The sequence below is a fragment of the Perognathus longimembris genome, chromosome 19 (genome assembly GCF_023159225.1).
Source record: "Perognathus longimembris pacificus isolate PPM17 chromosome 19, ASM2315922v1, whole genome shotgun sequence".
Taxonomy (NCBI): Eukaryota; Metazoa; Chordata; class Mammalia; order Rodentia; family Heteromyidae; genus Perognathus; species Perognathus longimembris.
In genome coordinates this window covers 43,066,931-43,085,992 of record NC_063179.1, presented here as the reverse complement: position 1 = coordinate 43,085,992, position 19,062 = coordinate 43,066,931, and the positions used below count along the sequence as shown (strand labels likewise).

Genomic DNA, 19,062 nt, shown 5'->3' with positions numbered 1-19,062 from the left:
TGGAAAAATCCTGACATTTCTCTTTGAATCCCTGGTTGGCACTATACCTAGCACAGAGAGAGATTGACAGCTAAGCCCTGAATAATGTTCATTTGTAAGAGTCAAGGAAACCAATGCAAGAAAAAGAATAAGAGTCATGGAAACCTCAACATCCTCAAAGAAAAGTGAATGCTTCCCTGCCTTTCTCCACAGAAAGTTGGCTGAGGGCTGGGAATGTGGCCTATGGTAGAGCGCTTGCCTAGCATACACATAGCCCTGGGTTCCATTCCTCAGCACCACACACACAGAAAAAGCAAGAAGTGGCGCTGTGGCTCAAGCGGTAGAGTGCTAGCCTTGAGCAAAAGCAGCTCAGTGACAGTGTCCAGGGCCCGAGTTCAAGCCCCAGGACTGGAAAAAAAAAAAAAGTTGGCTGATAGAATCCTCAACTTTCATCCATATGATGGCTAATTTTTGTGTATGTGTGCCAGTCCTAGGGCTTGAACTCAGGGCCTGGGTACTGAGGGCTGGTGAGCCATCACTTGAGCTACAGCTCCACCTCTAGCTTTGTGGGAGCTAACTAGCAAAGGAAATCTCATGGACTTTCCTTCCTGGACTGGCTTCAACCCTTGACCCTCAGTCACCTCCTGAAGAGCTTGCATTACAGGCATGAGCCATGGGTACCTGGTTGTGATGGTTAATGCTTTGGGTCCATGTTACTAGGCTAAGGGAGGCCCAGATAGCTGGCAAAACATTTTTTCTGAATGTGTCTGTGAGATTGTTTTCAAAAGATATTAACATTTCAGTCATTAAACATTACTCAATATGACTGTCTTCAATCATATGACATCTTTTCTCTAAATTTGTCCTGATACTGTATTCAAACTTAAGGATGTGTGTTGTGAAATACTTCCATCACAGGTGAGAAATTATAAAGTCAGTCACTCAAGGAACAAAAGTACTTGAACTAAACCCATAAAAAACATTAATATTCAAATGTACCAGACCTAAAATGCATTCATATTTATAGACATATACATATGTATATCTCCATACAAATTTATGTATGTAGCAATATACATAAATTCATACACACACTAGAACATGATTCTAACTATGGAATGATGTAGGAAGATGAAGGAAAGGAGCAAGGGAGAAAGGTAAAGGGGAATAATTTCAAAATACTGTGCTGGAAGACTGAATGATCGTTAGCATTGCTTTAGTAATTATGGTCTCATATTTTCATCACCTTAATAGCCCTTATAGTTCAAGCTCCAGAATAAACAACCTGTTCTCTTAGTGGATACACGTCCTATCTAAGTGGCTCCCTTGGTGACTGTATTACTATAGTCTTCTATTTTATTTTATTTATTTATTTATTTATTTTGGCCAGTCCTGGGCCTTGGACTCAGGGCCTGAGCACTGTCCCTGGCTTCTTTTTGCTCAAGGCTAGCACTCTGCCACTTGAGCCACAGCGCCACCTCTGGCCGTTTTCTGTATATGTGGTGCTGGGGAATCGAACCCAGGGCCTCATGTATATGAGGCAAGCGCTCTTGCCACTAGGCCATATCCCCAGCCCCTACTATAGTCTTTTAATCTGGGGTAGACAAAGCTTTGATTCTCTCTCAAAGGAGGACCACTTAGTACTTGTTTGTGTTTCCTAGTCACTGAGGGTTTGGAGGATTTCAAATTATTAGATATTTTGAAGAGAAAGAAAACTAAAGAAAATAATACAACATGCTCGTCACATCTTGACACATTTGCATTGGATCTCCTTAAAAACAAACAAAAAAACCAAATTGCTAGTGCCAATGGCGCCCACCTGTAACCCTAGCTACTCAAGAGGCTGAAATCTAAGGATCACAGTTCAAAGCCAGCCCAGGAAGGAAAGTCTGTGAGACTTTTATCTCCAATGAACCACCAGGAAACCAGAAGTGGTGCTGTGGCCGAAAGCAGTAAAGTACCAGTTTTGAGCACAAAAGCTCAGGGCAGCAACTAGACCCTGAGTTTGGGGACCCGCAGGCACACACGCACAAAAGATTAATCCAACTATTAAAAAATATTAAGTGTGTAGCTTGCGTCCCCACTCCAGGACTTTCCCTCCCTTCCTCCCTCCGTCTCTAGAGATACGGCTGTGAGGTAGACTTACTCATTCTCATGCGCTTCTTATGTTTGCACACTGTAGGTATCTAAATCTACAAACAACACATACTGTTTCATGTTCTAGCTTTTCATATCATATTATACATATTTCACAATTTTCCTTTTTTTCCGCTGAAAGGTACTTGAGTTTTAAATTGCAATTCCTTTGTTAGAACCTCTTCAGATTTTGAGAAAACTAGTTGATTCAGCCATTTCCCTACCTGAGAAACAATCACTTCCATTGTTTTTCTGTGTCAACATGGCTTCACTGAATTGCTAAGCAATTGATATTTACTCTGCAATAAAAAAGTAAAAATTATTTTCCTTACATTGTTTCCAATCTTTAGTGAATTTTGTGTAGCTGATATAGATGACGCAATTTCTATAATTTTTGTTTTGTTTCACAGGTCCTGGGGCTTGAACTCGGCCTGAGCACTGTCCCTGGCTTCTTTTTGCTCAAGGCTAGCACTCTACCACTTGAGCCATAGCACCACTTCTGGCTTTTTCTATATATGTGGTACTGAGGAATCGAACCCAGGGCTTCATGTATAGGAGATGAGCACTTTACCACTAGGCCATATTCCTAGCTCCTGTTTTCTTTCTTTTTGCTTTTGGTAGTTTATCGTAGATAAGAGCCTCCAGGATTCTTATCTCATGGACTCTTATAAACCCAGGTTGCCTTTGAACCTCAATCCTCAGCTCTCACCCTCCAGAGTAGCTAGGATTACAGGCATAAGCCACAGGCATCTGGCTCAGCAATTTCTATACTTTTAATTTGTACTTTCTTCACTCCTGCTGAGGTTAAGCATCTTTTGTGTTTCTTTGCTTTGGAAAGTTTCGCCTTCTGTGAATTGCCTAATCACACAATTTGCCAATAGGTTTTCCAACCAGATACTATTTTTTTTCCTTTATAGTTGGGATTCTTTCTTTTTAGCTCTACTGAAATCTTTCTCTAATCCTAAACTCCTAAAAACAATTCTTCTCCTTGAGCTGAAAGCCACGAGTTTAAACCCTTCCCATTGATGGGTTAGGGGAGTCTATAATATGAAGGTTTGGGGCAGGAAAGAGCAGGCAGAACTATCACATTTCCCTGGATGCAAGCCCCTACCAACACAGGACATGGATGTAGTCTTGCAGAGCGCAGGGGCTTGGTGCCCCGCTTCGGCCTGCCCAGGGTACAGGTTTTTCAGGTCCTAGTGTCAGGTTTGTGGCCATTAGAAAGAAACTGAAACAGAAAAGACAGCCAACTAACATCCGTGAGACTGCTGCACAGTAGTGCATTTATCACAAATTCTTGTAAGAATCAAGTACCTAAAGAGGGGGAAGGGGAGGAGGGGGAAAGGAAGGAGAGGGGAAAGAGAAGAGGAGGGGAGGGGAGGAGGAGAGGGAGGGAGGAGACAGCACCAGGCAGATGGGATCTCATTGGGGAACTCACTAAGACTTATAATCCACTTCTACAGGGTGTTGGGGGGAGCCGGAGGGCAGGGGGGGGGGGAGGAGGAGGAAGATAAGGGGAAGAAGAGGGAGGAGGGAGGAGGAAGGAGAGGAGGAGGAGGGGGGAGGTAGAGGAGGGGGAGAGAGGAGGGAGGAGGGAGAGGAGGGGGAGAGAGGAGGAAGAGGAGGAGCTCAATAAGGCAGTCTACTTCTACAGGGTATAGAAGGGAGGAGGAGGGAGAGGAGGAAGAGGAGAAGGGGAAGAAGAGGGAGGAAGAGGGGAAAGAGGAGGAGGAGAGGGAGGGAAGGGAGAGGGGAGGGAGGAGGAAACTGGTCGGAAAATAAAGCTCAACATTCAGCTCGGTTCGGTGTCAATGTGTTCCCACTGAGCTCCTAGGAGGTTTAGGTGTCTTATATCTGAACTCAATATTTTGATTTTTGTCAAATTCAGGAACACTGAGTATTTGAGTGCAATCAGCCAGGACTTCATTATATCCCTTAGAAGAAGAAATAGTCCTCTGCACTGCCGATTGCTCTCTTTAAGCCTCTGGTGTGAAGCTCAAGCTGTGATATGATAGATGTAACTTTCTTCTTCCATTTATCAGGCTCTAATTTTGAGATACTTCAAGTATTTGTCTTTGTGGACAGTAGTTTCCAGTTGAAAAGCACACTGTCACAGCATAACTGGAGATAAGAAGGGCTTCTAAACCTTTATTCCGATTGTGAGTGTAGGCTCCTTTCCTTAAATCCTTGTCTCCCATTTGGAATCAGTCATTCTTTCCTTTTTTTACCTCTAGATAAAGGTATAATTTTCCTCTACCTTGGCTAGAGTGTAACGTTAGGTGATGATTGTCAGAATCTGCTCTTGTAGAGGAAAGAAGCTCCAGAGAAGAGTTCTCCCCAGCCTCAGTGCTCCATAAATGCCGGCAGCCTCCTCCATCTTCCCTTCTGTGTTCTGAGCAGTGAACCGATGAACACTTCTTACAAGTTCTCCTTGCAAAGATGATTCCTGCTTCCCACTCCCATTATCTCCCATTCTGGCTGCTACCGACCCACACCTGGGCCACAGAGCCACGGGCATTGCTGGGGTCACTTCTGCTTCGGGTCTCATTTCTGCTTCTAATCCCTCCTGTAGCCTGCACTAAATCAATTATCTCAAAATATCCCCTAAAGCCAATTAATCACATACTTCATATTCTTGGTGACCCTCAAATACCCATAGAATAATTCCAACCCTTTAGATACTAAGTTAAGACTTAAGACCTTTCTTTCTTTTTTTCTTTTTTTTTTTTTTGGCTGGTCCTGGGGCTTGAACTCACAGCCTGGGCACTGTCCCTGAGCTTTTGTGGTCAAAGCTAGCCCTCTACCTCTTGAGCCATAGCCCCATTTCTGGCTTTCTGCTGGTTAACTGTAGATAAGAGTCTCACAGACTGTCTTGCCTGGGCTGACTTCATCCTGCGACCTCAGATCTCAGCCTCCTGTGTCGTGCGAGACGGCTTTGGAACTGAACCTGCTACATTGGTCAGGGTCCTGTGTGGCAACTCTGCCCTGCATTCTAGAACCCAGCTGATCCCAGGCCTCCGTGCCGCTGTCGTCCTCTTCCTCTCCCGGGCAGAGCCTCCGTTTGGGAGGCAGTGGTACAGTGGCTAAGGAAGCCTGACTGGCCTCAGTTTATCTCCTGGCTCTACAACTTCCCAACTTCCATGTGACTTTGGGAGCCTTTTATTCCAATCCATTGTGCTTAGCAAGGATACTCTGACTGCAGTAAGAGAAAAATCCATTTTACATTACATTTTACATCCATTTACAATAAGCATATTGATTCAGGAGAGCTTTAATTGTTTTTTTAGTTAATTACTGTTTTCCTATAAAACGTGAACCGGAACTGAAAACAAAATTAAATTTTCTTCTTCTCTCCTCTATCCTAATAACCTTGTCCGCTTTGTGCTAAAGAACATCAAGGTCATCTAGAGCCTCACTGGGGACTGACAACCTGCTGCTCACTGTCAAGGCTAATGCCTTGATTATGTTCTATTAGTATGACTCTGGGCAGAGCTAATCCAATTTCGATCCCTCTCAGGTCACCTAAGAACAATGACCCAGCTTTCAGATTAGCCAAAGCAGAACCCGGGTGACTCCAGATGGGAGAAAGAAGGCTCTGGAGGGGTAAGGTTAGGAGAACCTGCCTCTGGGACTCAGCAAAACAAGGCAAGTCAAAATGGAGTAGCCTAAGCTGGGCAGTTGTAGCTCATGCATGTAATCCTAGCTACTCTGGAGGCTAAGATCTGAGGATCACAGTTCAAAGCCAGCCCCGGGGTGGGAAAATCTGTGAGGCTCTTATCTCCAATTCACCACTTGAAAACTGGAAGTGGCGCTGTGGCTCAAAGAGCTCACGGACAGCTCTCGTGCCTCATGGACAGTTCAAGACACACACACACACACACACACACACACACACACACACACACAGAGGAATAACCTAACTGCAAACATTGTTGGCCAATCAGAAGTGGAGAATATGGAAGCTCTCTTTGATTTATTCCCCCTGACGCATGGAAACATAAAATAACAGAGCCCAGGCCTCCATCTATCTTTCTCAGATCTTTTAGATCTCTTCTTTATCAAACACAAGAGAAACTTTTCAGAGAGAAGGGAGGAGAAGGCTAGAACAAGGGAGATGATGGGAAGGGGTGACCTGCTTTTTGACCATGGGACTCCAGGGTCTGAGACAGGAAGGCCAATTTTGATATAAATTTGTTTCTGGCCACTATGCATTAAAGCAGCTGCAATAAACTGAGCAGTAAGCCAACCCCATGTCCCTACAAGTGACTCTTCTCCAGGTCTCACGCTTGCCAGACACTCTACCACGTCAGCCACAACCACCTGTCCTTCTGCTTTTATGATGTTTTTCAGATAAGGCTTTGTGTTTATTTTGCCCATCTCAGACTGTGATCCTCCTCTTAACAATTTGCACAGTTGAAATCACAGGCCTGGGCCACTATCTGGGCTCTTCAAACTGTCCGCTTTATGAAAGTAGGAATGATGTCTTCCTCATCTCTCTAGGAGAGCTGAAGGAAAGCAAGAGGGAGAGAACAGAGAAAGGGATATGAGAAAAACAGGAAAGAAAATCAAATCTTTCTCTTTTGCTTTTATTTGCCAGCCTTTCAAGGATAAAATTTTTACTAAGCTTAGTTTTGGAACTATGATGTAGGGACACAATGCAAAAACTAAATATCTAAAGCAATGCTCCATTTGTGGGGGAAATTACAAATTACAAAAAAAATCTACATATAGAAAATACTGAGATATATTTCTGCCTATCTCCAATATCCAAACTACTGGGGACCCAGATCTACCATGAGAATTCCACGCTCTTCCTGATGGCTGCAGAATTATGAACCCCCAAAGAGGTCCACGTCCTAAGGCCTAGAACAGTGACGACACCACAGGGCCAGAATCCTTGTAGATGCGCTGAAGTCGAGGACAACGGGTGGGGATTAGCTGGGTTATCAGAGTAGGCCTTATCTGTAACTTCACAGTCCTGGTGGGTCAAAGAAAGGTAGGCAAGTCAGCATCAGAATAATGAAGTGTGGGGCTGGGAATGTGGCCTAGTGGCAAGACTGCTTGCCTCGTATACATGAAGCCCTGGGTTCGATTCCTCAGCACCACATATATAGAAAATGGCCAGAAGTGGTGCTGTGGCTCAAGTGGCAGAGTGCTAGCCTTGAGCAAAAAGAATCCAGGGACAGTGCTCAGGCCCTGAGTCCAAGCCCCAGGACTGGCCAAAAAGAAAAAAGAATAATGAAGTGTGCCAATTACCCTAGCTTTGAAGATAGAGGAAAAGCCAAGGAATGCAGGCAATCTCTAGAAACTAGAAAAGGCAAGAAATACATTCTCACCTAGAAACTCCAGAAAGGATCAGAGCCAGGTCAACTCATGATCTTAGCCCACTGGGACTCATTCATACTTCTGACACCAGGATTATAATCAATTGATGTTAAGACCATGAAATGTCTGGCAATTTGGTTTAACAGTGATAGGAAATGAGTATAGTTCACAGATGGTCTTGATGACCTCCTGTCAAGACAAGATGCTAAAGTAGCACTGAGAGAAAAAGTAGGTGGGACTCCAGTACTTTAACTTGCTTAAGTTTTATTTTAACCTTACTTAGGAAGGGAGGAGACCATGTAATCCAAATGCTAAATGAAGAGGGTGATGGAGCACAAAACAAGAATCCATAAAAATGTAAGTAAGCAGTCCTTGTCTTTGAACTCAGAGCCCATCACTGGTGAACAGCTCAGAGACTCGTTCTCTGGTATTCTGGTGGTCAGTTCTGTCAATTTGTGATGTCGTCTGCTAACAGACACCAGGCTTTGTTTTACTCTTGAGAGTGGAGGAAGAGGTGAGAGGGAACTCAGCACAGAACAGATGCAAAACAATCAGTCTTGCTGTGTTGCCCAGGTCAGTAAAACAGTGGGCATCTCCTGAAGATGGTTGTCCATAAATACATCCATTAGGCTGCTTAGATAAAGGGAGTGATCAACAGGATGGAGAAGAGGGAGAAAAGAATACTGAGGGGTGAAGAGGATCAAAGACAATGTGTGTGTGTGTGTGTGTGTGTGTGTGTGTGTGTGTGTGTGTATGCAGATTAATGACCCACCAAATACTGCTTGATAAAAGGAGGAGCTGGAGGCTACATGGAGATAAGTGGAAGGGTGAACTGCATAAGTGTATGGAAAAAAGCTGTGAGATCTCCCCTCCGGTTAACCAGGGGAAAGTGGCCAGAGGCCTAACTCACGGGGTAGAAAGCGGGGTGACAGTGTGAGGCCCAGTTCAAGCATCTGTACTGGCAGATAAATGAATGAAAGAAGAAAGGAAACAAAAAAGATGTCACCCCTTGCTCCAAACTGTCTGGAAAAGGAGATGGAAAGAAAAACCAGCACATCAGTAGGTTAACCCTGAATTATCGAGAAACTTTATAGAAGCAAACATTTCTCATGATCTGAACCTTCTGCTCTATTGGTGTTTTAAGTTACCGCCTCTGGGGCTTTGAAACTCTCTTTTATTTTTTTTTTGAAACTCTCTTTTATTTTAGTCTCTTCTATCTCCCTACCTAAGCACCAAAAGAAAGTTGAAGAAACCAGAAAAAAAAGGAGATCAAAATGTTAGCTTTCTTAGAAACCAATTATTCGAATAAAAGCCTTTTTGTGCAGGACAACAATAGACTTCTTTGTATTTAAAAAGGAAAAAAAATGAAATGAAATAAAGTAATAAAGAAATGAAGGAAGGAGGGAGGAGGGAGGAAGAAAGGAAGGAAGAAAGAAGGAAGGAAGGAAGGAAGGAAGGAAGGAAGGAAGGAAGGGAAAGAAAGAAAGAAAGAAAGAAAGAAAGAAAGAAAGAAAGAAAGAAAGAAAGAAAGAAAGAAAGAAAGAAAGAAAGAAAGAAAGATGAAGAGCCAGGTGCCAGTGGTTCACACTTCCAGCTACTTAGGAAGATGAGATCTGAGGATGATGGTGTTTTTTTAATGGTTTTTAGTTTCTTGTTCATTCTTTATTATTATTTTTATTATCTTAGTAGCTGTACAAAGGGATTACCATGTAACCTATCGGCTTATGATTACAGGCATACTGATCAGTGTTGTCCCTTTCATCCTTCTTCCACATCCCTCCAAACTCCACCTAGTCCCTCCATTTTCCTAAATTTCCGCTCATTCTTTGTTTATTTGTTTTGTTTTTGTTGTCAGTCCTGGGGCTTGGACTCAGGGCCTGAGCACTGTCCTTGGCTTCTTTGTGCTCAAGGCTAGCACTCTGCCACTTGAGCCACAGCGCCACTTCCGGCTTTTTTCTATATATGTGGTGCTGAGGAATCAAACCCAGAGCTTCATGTATGCGAGGCGAGCACTTTACCACTAGGCCATGTTCCCAGCCCAGGATTATGGTTTGAAGCCAGATCATGGAGGAAAGTCTATGAGACTCTTATCTCAATTTACCACCAAAAGCAGAGCTGTGGTTCGAGTAGTAGAGCACCAGCCTCAAGTGACAAAGCTAAGGGACAGGGCTCAAGTCCTGAGTTTCAGCACCAGTACCCCCCGCCCCCCAAAAAATAATGAAGTATAATGACCTACTTCACTACCCCACGGCTAGCTGAGTGGTGGATTCCCTGGCACAGAGCTGTCCACAGTTGGATCCTAATTTGAATTCAGCAAAGACTGAGATAGGCCACTTGGCTCCACCTCCTCAAGCAAGCAAGTTATCTGTTACAGGAAGCAGTGGGACACGGAGGCCAGGGGTGTTATTCCATCTCATACTAACTCTCCAATATGGACCCGTGAGGAGGAGGGAATGAATATTCTCTCCCTGATCAAGTAATACTTCTAAATGGTAGTAAATGAAGCTACTCTATAACTAAGCAAGATAAATAATTATTTTGCAAAATTAGCAAGATCTCACTGAAGATTGCTCATCCCAAAGCCCCCATATTCCTGTCAGAAGATGCAGGCTCAGACGCATGAGTAGTAGTCCAATGTGGCTATATACACACCAGGTCTGTTGTCTGCACAAATCAGAGTTAGGTCAGTGTTATCCTTATGATTACATCATCTCTCTTTGGATTTGAGAGAGAAAAAAAAGAGACAAAGAGGAGACAGAAGTTCAGACAGAGTTGGAGAAATTGCTCCGCTCGCCTTCTCTGTGAAGAAGCTCATTCTGAAAGGCATTTAGTGGTGGCATTAATAGTAGAAGCAAATTGTGAACAGTTAAACTGTCCCCAAAAGCCAGCTGCCAGGAACTCAGGAGATGTGAAATCTGAGGATGACAGTTTGAAGCCAGCCTGGGCAGAGAAGTCTATGAGACTCTTACCTGCAATCAACCAAGAAAAAGCCAGAGTCGAGCTGTGGTTCAAGTGGAGGAGCATTAGCCTGAGCATAAAAACTCAGGGATGGTGTTCAGGCTCTGAGTTCAAGCCTCAGGATTGGCACACACAAAAATAGTTCCTGATTATTGTTTTGGTTATTTCTTTCTAATTCTCCTAGAAATGCATGAACGTCAGCGTGACACTTGGGCAAAAACAATCCTACAAACATTTTTGTTAATGAAAGAATTACAAGACTGAGTAAAAACAGACCAGGTAATGAGATTTCTGAAATTGTCAGGATATTATCATTATGAAAAATTAATGCACATAGCGCAAATATTATGGGGGAATTTTAATCCTTGCATTGTTTATACTTTCTCCTGATATCTAGAAAAAAGTTCAGTTTCAGTAAGAATAAAGGTCATGATATGATCCTTAGGACTCGAGATGTGGTTCAAGCAGTAGAATGCTTGCCTAGCAAGCATAGGGTCCTGAGTTCAAACCCCAGTGCCACCATAAGTAAATAAACAGATGGATGGATGGATGGATGGATGGATGGATGGATGGATGGATAAATAGAATCTTGTTTTGATCAAGCGTGTGAAGCCCTGAATTCAAGCCAGCAGTACTGGCACATAAAGACAAAAACAAACAAAATACATCTCCCAGCAAAAACAAAACGATCATGATTCCTCTTAGAGCTTCACATTCTTTCATTATAAAACCACTTCTTTTATGATAAATTAACTGTACACTTATAAAACAATCATTCTGAGATTTGTAATGGCTGATTTAATTATTTGTGTGCTTATTAAATGAATTCATGCCTGCTTTTTTTTAAACACAGTGACCTGGAATTTGGTAGCCTTTCTTTTATAGACCTTAAAAGCCCCCTCAAATTTCACCATGTTTTGCCTAATTCTGAGAATATTGGGCAGGATGCTTATAAATTGCTAAGAAATAAAGTTTATTAAAAAAAAAAAAAAAAGGAAGCCAGGCACTGGTGGCTCAAGCCTGAAATCCTAGTTACTCAGGAGGCTGAGATCTGAGGATCGCAGTTCAAAGAAAGCCAGGGCAGGAAACTCCATGAGACTCCTCTCCAATTAGCCAGCCAAAACAAAAACCAAAAAAAAAAAAAGGCTGAAGTGGAGCTGTAGGTCAAGTGCTGGCTTTGAGCAAAGATGCTCAGGGACAGTACCTGGACACTGAGTTCAAGCCCCAGGCAGGCACCTAAAAGATAAAAATAAATAAATACATAAGGAGAACTCGTTTCTACTTGAAGTTGGCCTCAATCTTCTACCACCTTCCCTTCTTTTTAGGAAAACCTTAGTTGGCAAAGAGAAGATTTGCCCTTAACAATAAATCAGTGCTGTTGCCAAGTGATTGTGACATAGGAAAAGTAATCACCAATCAGAGAGAAGACCTGGCAGCCTGATTGTGACTTGTCATTATAAATAGGAGTACATCTCTCCCTGCTTAGGCCCTTCCTCCCTCCATGCCTACCCGATAAAGGGAACAACATCACTATGGCCAGATCAAGCAACAGCGGAAAGTCTACAATCTTCGGAGAACAGCTAAGCCCAATCTCCAGAAAGAAGTCCCACTCCAGCACCAGTATCGGCCGTAGAAATTATTCCCTCTACATAAGCAAGATCCTGAAGGAAGTTGTTCCCTGCAGGGGCATAGCATCTAGCACCATGGACTTCCTGAACACCCTGATCAATGAGACCTTTGCAATGATTGCTGTGGAAGCCCACCAGCTGATGAATTACAGAAAGCGTCGTACTCTCACCCCGGAAGATATCCAGAAGGCAGTGTATATGCTGCTTCCCAAGAAACTCGCTAGATTCTCAGTGGCTTTTGGAAGTGAAGCGGTCCATAGATTTGTCCACTCCTGAGCACCATGTACCAGCTGCCTTGAATCCTGGAGTAAACTGAAGGAACTATCCAATCAGGAAGGCTGACTTTTCATATCTGCATAGTAGTTCTGGGTATTTTCTGATTTCTCTTCTCTCTAGAGACAACTTATTTTGTTGCTATTTCACCTTTTAACTATTTGACTAGATTTTTCCTACACCTGTCAGAAACATTGCCCTTTTTCCTGTGGATGCACAAGACTCCATGTGCACATTTAATGCTAATTGTGTCTATAAGGCATTGTTAATAGGTACAAGATTATTTGATCTAGTTATGGCTACTACGTTTTGAGTTTAAATTTAGAAAAACTAACTAAAAGTATGTGAGCACTGCTAAGTTCTCATCCAACAGCAAACCCCTATTTTAGTGGGGTGCCGTTGGCTGTGCCCATAATCCTAACTAGGCAAGAGGAGAGCTCAGGATTGTGATTTGAAATTCAAAGACTCTTAGCTCCTATTAACCAACAAAAAGCTAGACGAGAGGTGTGGCCAAGTGGTAGAATACCACCTATGAGTAAGAAAACCAAGCAAGATCATGAGGCCATAAGTTCAAGTCCCAGTAACACCCCCTGCCACACACAAAGTATTTTATAGAACAAATTCCACGTAAGCAATGTAGTTCCTTCATGAGCACTGTATAGATCATGTTAACTACTTCCTTGAATATGTTATTCAGTATTCCATGGCATGAATATGCCACCATTCTTTTTGTTGTTGTTGTTGTTGCCAGTCCTGGGGCTTGAACTCAGGGCCTGAGCACTGTCCTTGGCTTCTTTTTTTCTCAAGGCTCTCACTCCATATCTTGAGACACAGCACCACTTCCGGCTTTTTCTGTGTATGTGGTGCTGGGGAATCGAACCCAGGGCTTCCTGCGTGCTGACTGCTAAGCCACCTTCCCAGCCCCATGAATATGCCACCATTCTTATGAAGTCCTGGTTGAGGGAGGCTGGGGTAGCTTTCTGGTTTTATTTATTTTTGTCCTGGAGCTTGAACTCAGGGCCTGGACACTATCCCTTAGCTTTTGTTCAAGGTTAGCACTTCACTACTTGAGCCAAAGCGCCACTTCTAGCTTTTTCTAAGTAGTCTATTGGAGATGAGTCTCACAGACTTTCCTGCCTAGGCTGGCTTTGAACTGCAATCATCTCAGCCTCTTGAGTAGCTAGGACTCTAGGTATGAACCATTAGTGCCTGGATACCTTTCTGATTTTTACTATTGTGATGAATGCTGCTATAATACTGAGAGTTCTGAAAACAGCCAAAACATATAGATAGTATTTATGTGCCCAACATTCTACATAATACATTAATCCCGCAGCAGCCTTAGGAGGATTAAATTGTCACCACCACTACCACCACCCAAATGGTAAAATGGGTCTCTAAGCAACGTAAGTGAGGTCACAAAGCTACAAAACGGTGTAAGTGGTAGAGCTGGGATTTGACCATGTCACTGAGTCTCTCATGGGCAGTAGGGTATAGGTGGATATTCTTATACTAATCTTCTGTGACCCAGAATCCTTCAGGAAAAGCATTCTGAAGGGGGAATTTGGGGTTCTAATAGCTCATATTCAATTGGATGCTTCCAAAGTACACCAATTAACATTTGTAGTGGATGACAGGCATTTTCTTTTTTTCTGGGCATAAGTAACACATGAATTTCTCCGAGGGTGAAAAAGCCCAACTCATGTGCTTTATGTATATCCTGGGGTTGAAACCAATGGTATTTATGGGAAGACTGCTCCATTACACACTTGGGGTCCACTGTTTCACCTGCGTTCACTCACTCCTAAATCATCCCTGTCAGAGCTTCAGAAAATAAACTCACAGGTCCTACCCATCCTATTCTACTCAGTTCTAGACAGAGTTACCTAGAGTCTTACATCTTAATCAGATGTCCTATGTTTTGAGTTGTAGTTTGATGGCAGAAGGGCCTGAGGTTGTAACAGGCCAGAAAATTACAGCTGCACAGAAAATATTAAAATCCCCCTCCCTTTCTATGGTGCCCATCCTGAGGCTTGAACTCAGGGCCTGAGTGCTGTCCCTGAGCTGCTTTTGCTAAAAGCTAGCCCTCTACCACTTGAGCCACAGCCCCACTTCTGTCTTTTGGGGTAGTTCAGTGGAAAAAGTCTCACAGACATTCCTGCCTGGACTAGCTTCGAACCGGAGTCCTCAGATCTCAGCCTTCTGAGTAGCTAGGATTATAGCGGGGAGCCCCCGGCCCCCAACTACAGTCCCTTTTTTGAATAGCTCCACAAGCCAAAGTTTTGACATCGTTACAAAGACATTTATAAATTGAAGAATATGGGCCACAAAGCCTAAATGTAGCCCTGTGTTATATAAAATGACTGAGCAAATGACAGCTCATATTTGTGATTGTGGGCTCTGTAGATTATAATGAAGCAGAACAAAACTGGGTACATGAATATTTATCACTGTGTTACTACTGTGTTGGTGTCAGTATTCAGGAAAAATAGCCTACTGTACAGGTATATAGGCTGGGAGCAATAGGCTATAGCGACTAGGTTTGTGTCAAGACCCTCTATGAGGTTTGCACAATGACAAATTGCCTGATCATGAAGTCACCTACCAATGCATTTCTCAAAGACTGAATTTACTACCTAGATATTTACAGAAAAGTTTACAGACCACTCGTTTTCACAATGCTGTTTTATAATAGGCAGGTATTTGAAGCCTTTGCCAGTTCAGTTCACAGATATAAAATGTTCATAGTTGACTTTCCAAGCTCTGAGAATAAGGAGGGTAAATGCAAATGCTATTCAATAATTAAGGCAATGGAGTCGGGTACCAGTGTCACACAGCTGTAATCCTAGCTGCTCAGAGCCGAGATCCAGAGGATGAAAGCCAGTCCAGAAAGAAACAACCAAGAGAGATGGAGTTCAGCAAAAGGTAAACGTGGAGGAGTGTCACAAGTGGTGGAGTGCCAGCCAAGAAAGCAAGCTAAGGGGCTGGGGATATAGCCTAGTGGCAAGAGTGCCTGCCTCGGATACACGAGGCCCTAGGTTCGATTCCCCAGCACCACATATACAGAAAACAGCCAGAAGCGGCGCTGTGGCTCAAGTGGCAGAGTGCTAGCCTTGAGCGGGAAGAAGCCAGGGACAGTGCTCAGGCCCTGAGTCCAAGGCCCAGGACTGGCCAAAAAAAAAAGAAAGCAAGCTAAGTAAGCAACCTGAGCAAGTATTAAGGCCCTGAGTTCAAATCCCAGTACCAGCATAAATGAATAAATCAAGAAAGCAATGATCTAATCACTAACTGAAAATCTTTAAATTATGTATCAAGGACGTGAGTAAATGTGGTGGTGCACACCTGTAATCCCAGGAGGTAGAGATCAGGAGGACTGCATTTCGAAGCCAGCCCAGGTAAAATGTAAGCAAGACTCCATCTCAACAAACAAGCTAGACACGGTGGTTCATGTCTATAAACGGGCTGGTGCAGGGTGATTAAGGAGAATCATATTCCAAGGCTGGTCAGAGCAAAGGCAAAACTGTATCTGGAAAATAAGTTTACGAGGCAAGCACTCTACCACGAGGCCATATTCCCAGCCCTGAAAAGTAAGTTTTAAGAAAACGGAGCTGTGGGGTATGGCTCACGCAGTAGAGAGCCCACCTAGCAAGTTCAAGGCTCTGAGTTCAACCCCAGGACCATAAAAATAAAAATAAAAAAATAAACCCAGGTCTTAATCTTGGGTGAAGGGAGCTATGAGCTTCTCTAGTTAGTTACTCTCTGTTTCTATGTTTTTAAACACTGAGCTAGAATTTCAAAACCATATCAAGATTCTTGGGGGGACAGTCTCTTAAATAGAATGATTTTCGTCTGATTATATAAACTGATGTGTGTAAAAAATACCCACCCAGAATATTTTAGCCATTTTAATTGTAAAATGCAAATAACAAACTTCAGCATGGCGCCCATCCTCAAGCGTATGTGTTCCCATGGTTCTGCAAGTACCTCCCACCCACTCCCATCCCCAAGATTTCTCCTCATCCCACGCCCAACCCACTCCCTTTCAACAAGAGCCCACCCACCCTTTCTCTCCCAAGCCCTGACCACCACCCATCTGTGGATTTAACGTCTCTGGGGACCACCACCCAGTAAAAGAGTCTTATCTGACTTAGCATGATACCCTCAGGGCTTGTCGGTGCTGTAACAAGTACCGTTGTGTCAACTGCCCCATTTGTTTCTCGCCCTATTCACTCCCTAAGGAACCCACGGGGGGAACTCCATCTTTGAGCCCGCGTGGCTACTTCAATGTAGGACTCCAACCCTGGTTATTAAGGCAGAGAAACAAGATGGAACACAGGTCTCTGATAACGGCTTTCCCAATCCGTGACGGACAGAGATAAACTTTTGTTTAAACTACTGTTATTTTCGTGTTCTATCATCATTTATCCTCAAACCCAGTTCTAATACAGACATCCAGAAGATTATTGGCTGCTACACAAGGCAGTTAGTTTCAAAATGATGACATAGTCATTAAAAAAACAAATTAATCTAGAAATGGAGGGTGATGAATGCCCCGTGTCCTGGCCACACGATGTGGCTGTAAGCGGAAATCTCCTCCCATTGAGCTGCCTGCGGCAGGCCTGTGGTGCGGATGGCGAGACTCGCTCATGAGTGGTCTGCTGAACACAGGGTAGGGTTCTGCCAACCACATGAGCAACACGGGGATTTTTTGGTACTTTGAAATAGCACTGCCATGTAAATATCTTCCAGGCACGCGAGGGGCAGCTTTCAATGGTGACAGGCAGCATACCACCAGAAGGTTCAAGGTGAAAACATCTGGCCAAAGTGGAGTCGCCTACCGGCACTGGTGGCTCTTGGGAGGCTGAGATCTGAGGATTCAGGGTCAAAACCAGCCTGGGAAGGAACCTATATAGCATTTCTATCTCCAAGTAACCTTCACAAAGCCAGAAGTGGAGCTAGGGCTCAAGTGGTAGAGAGTTACCCTTGAAGACAGAAGCTCAGGGACAATACCCAATTCCCTAGTTCAAGTCCCAGCACTAGCACACACACACACACACACACACACACACACACACACACACGAGTCAAGTGACTTTGTGCAGAAGATTAGCACTTGTTTAAAGCTTGCAAGGAGATATAATAATCCTCAAGATCATTTCTTATCAAGTCTCTGTGCTATCACGGCTTTTCTTGCCTCTGACAGTTTATTGTTTCAGAATACCTGTGATATTAAGAAGTGATATAAAGATATAGGGAGAAAGTCGTAGGTCTATGTGTCCAATTGGAAGGGTAGTCAACTGCCTTCAAGATTGAGTCCAAAATAGGATTCCAGGGAAGTGGCGCTGTGGCTCTCAAAGTGGTAGAGTGGTAGCCTTGAGCGAAAAAGCTCAGGGACAGTGCCCAGGTCCTGACACACACAAAAAATCATTCCAGTCCAGTTGTCAGCACAAGGGGGTGACCAGTAATTGGTTCTAGGCAGAGTCTGGTAACAACAGAAATTTCTAGAAGGCACATGCTACTTTGAAAGAGAGCTTCAATGGGGATGGGAATTCTTCCTAAGAGTTTCTCTTCTTTCTTTCTTTCTTTCTCTCTCTCTCTCTCTCTTTCTTTCTTTCTTCCTCCTCCTCCTCCTCTTCCTCCTCCTCCTCCTCCTTTTTGGTGGTTATCACTTAGCAACTGATAAAACTACATAGGAGGCGCCAGCAAGTGGCTCACGCCTGTCATCTTAGCTACTCAGGAGGCTGAGGTCTGAGAATCAAGATTCAAAGCCAGTCTGGGCAAAAAAAGTCTCTGCGACTCCAGTTAACCACCAAAAAAGCCAGAAGTGGCGCTGTGGCTCAAGTGGTAGGGTGCTAGCCTTAAGCAAAATGCTCAGGGACAGCACCCAGACCCTGAGTTCAAGCAGCAACTTAGAAGACATGGACAAACACTTTGAATATCACAAATAAGGGGCTGGGAATATGACCCAGTGGTGGAGTGCTTGCCTCGTATACACGAAGCCCTGGGCTCGATTCCTCAACACCACATAAATAGAAAAAGCCAAAAGAGGCGCTGTGGCTCAAGGGGTAGAGTGCTAGCCTTGAACAAAAAGAAGCCAGGAGAGTGTTCAGGCCCCGGACTGGTAAAAAACAAAATAACAAAATCACAAATAACCAAATCCCAGCCTAGCTGAAATAGATAACCAGATTAGTCTTATAACTAGTCATAACTTAAGTCTGCTGAAAAACAAATCTTGCACTTTTTTATAGTCTAGCATGTGTAAGAAGCTTAGACGTGGCCATTCTGCCCTAACCTCCCCCCCCAAAAGTAAATAAACTGGAAGATCAATCACTGGAAAGACTAGCAAAAACAAGGATTGTAATGCAGCGGAGTGGATGAGCCGAAGAGTCAGGGGTCCAGGGTTGGGGTTGGAAAACCTGACCTGTAATTGTCAGATTTCCGAGGCCCCGTGTGGGGGCCGAGAAGGCACACCTCAGTGAAAACACCGCTGTGAGTTTTGCCCCCAGGAGCTCTGCTAGGTTTACACAGTCAATACAGGAGACAAGTCTTGGTGCCTCTCCAAAGAAGGAAAAATAAGCCATTTGTAAACACACCAGAGCATTCTGTTCATAGCAAGTCTGTCCTCAGAAAAAAACCAATAGAACCTAATTATCCTGGGTGAAAAAAAGTACAAAAATCCCCCAGCTCCTGCTTGCTCTAGCCATCCTGTCCTCCCTAACGGGGACAAAAGTGAGAAGCACTGGCTCAGTCCACAGGAGAGAGA

General features: G+C 43.7%; 1 protein-coding gene across 1 annotated transcript; it reads left to right on the top strand.

The window, feature by feature from the left end:
• The first annotated feature begins 11,930 nt into the window (after positions 1-11,930).
• LOC125367598 (histone H2B subacrosomal variant-like) lies at positions 11,931-12,302 on the top strand. Its single transcript, XM_048368266.1, has one exon. The coding sequence runs from the start codon at positions 11,931-11,933 to the stop codon at positions 12,300-12,302; it is 372 nt and encodes a 123-aa protein (XP_048224223.1).
• The last annotated feature ends 6,760 nt before the right edge of the window (positions 12,303-19,062 follow it).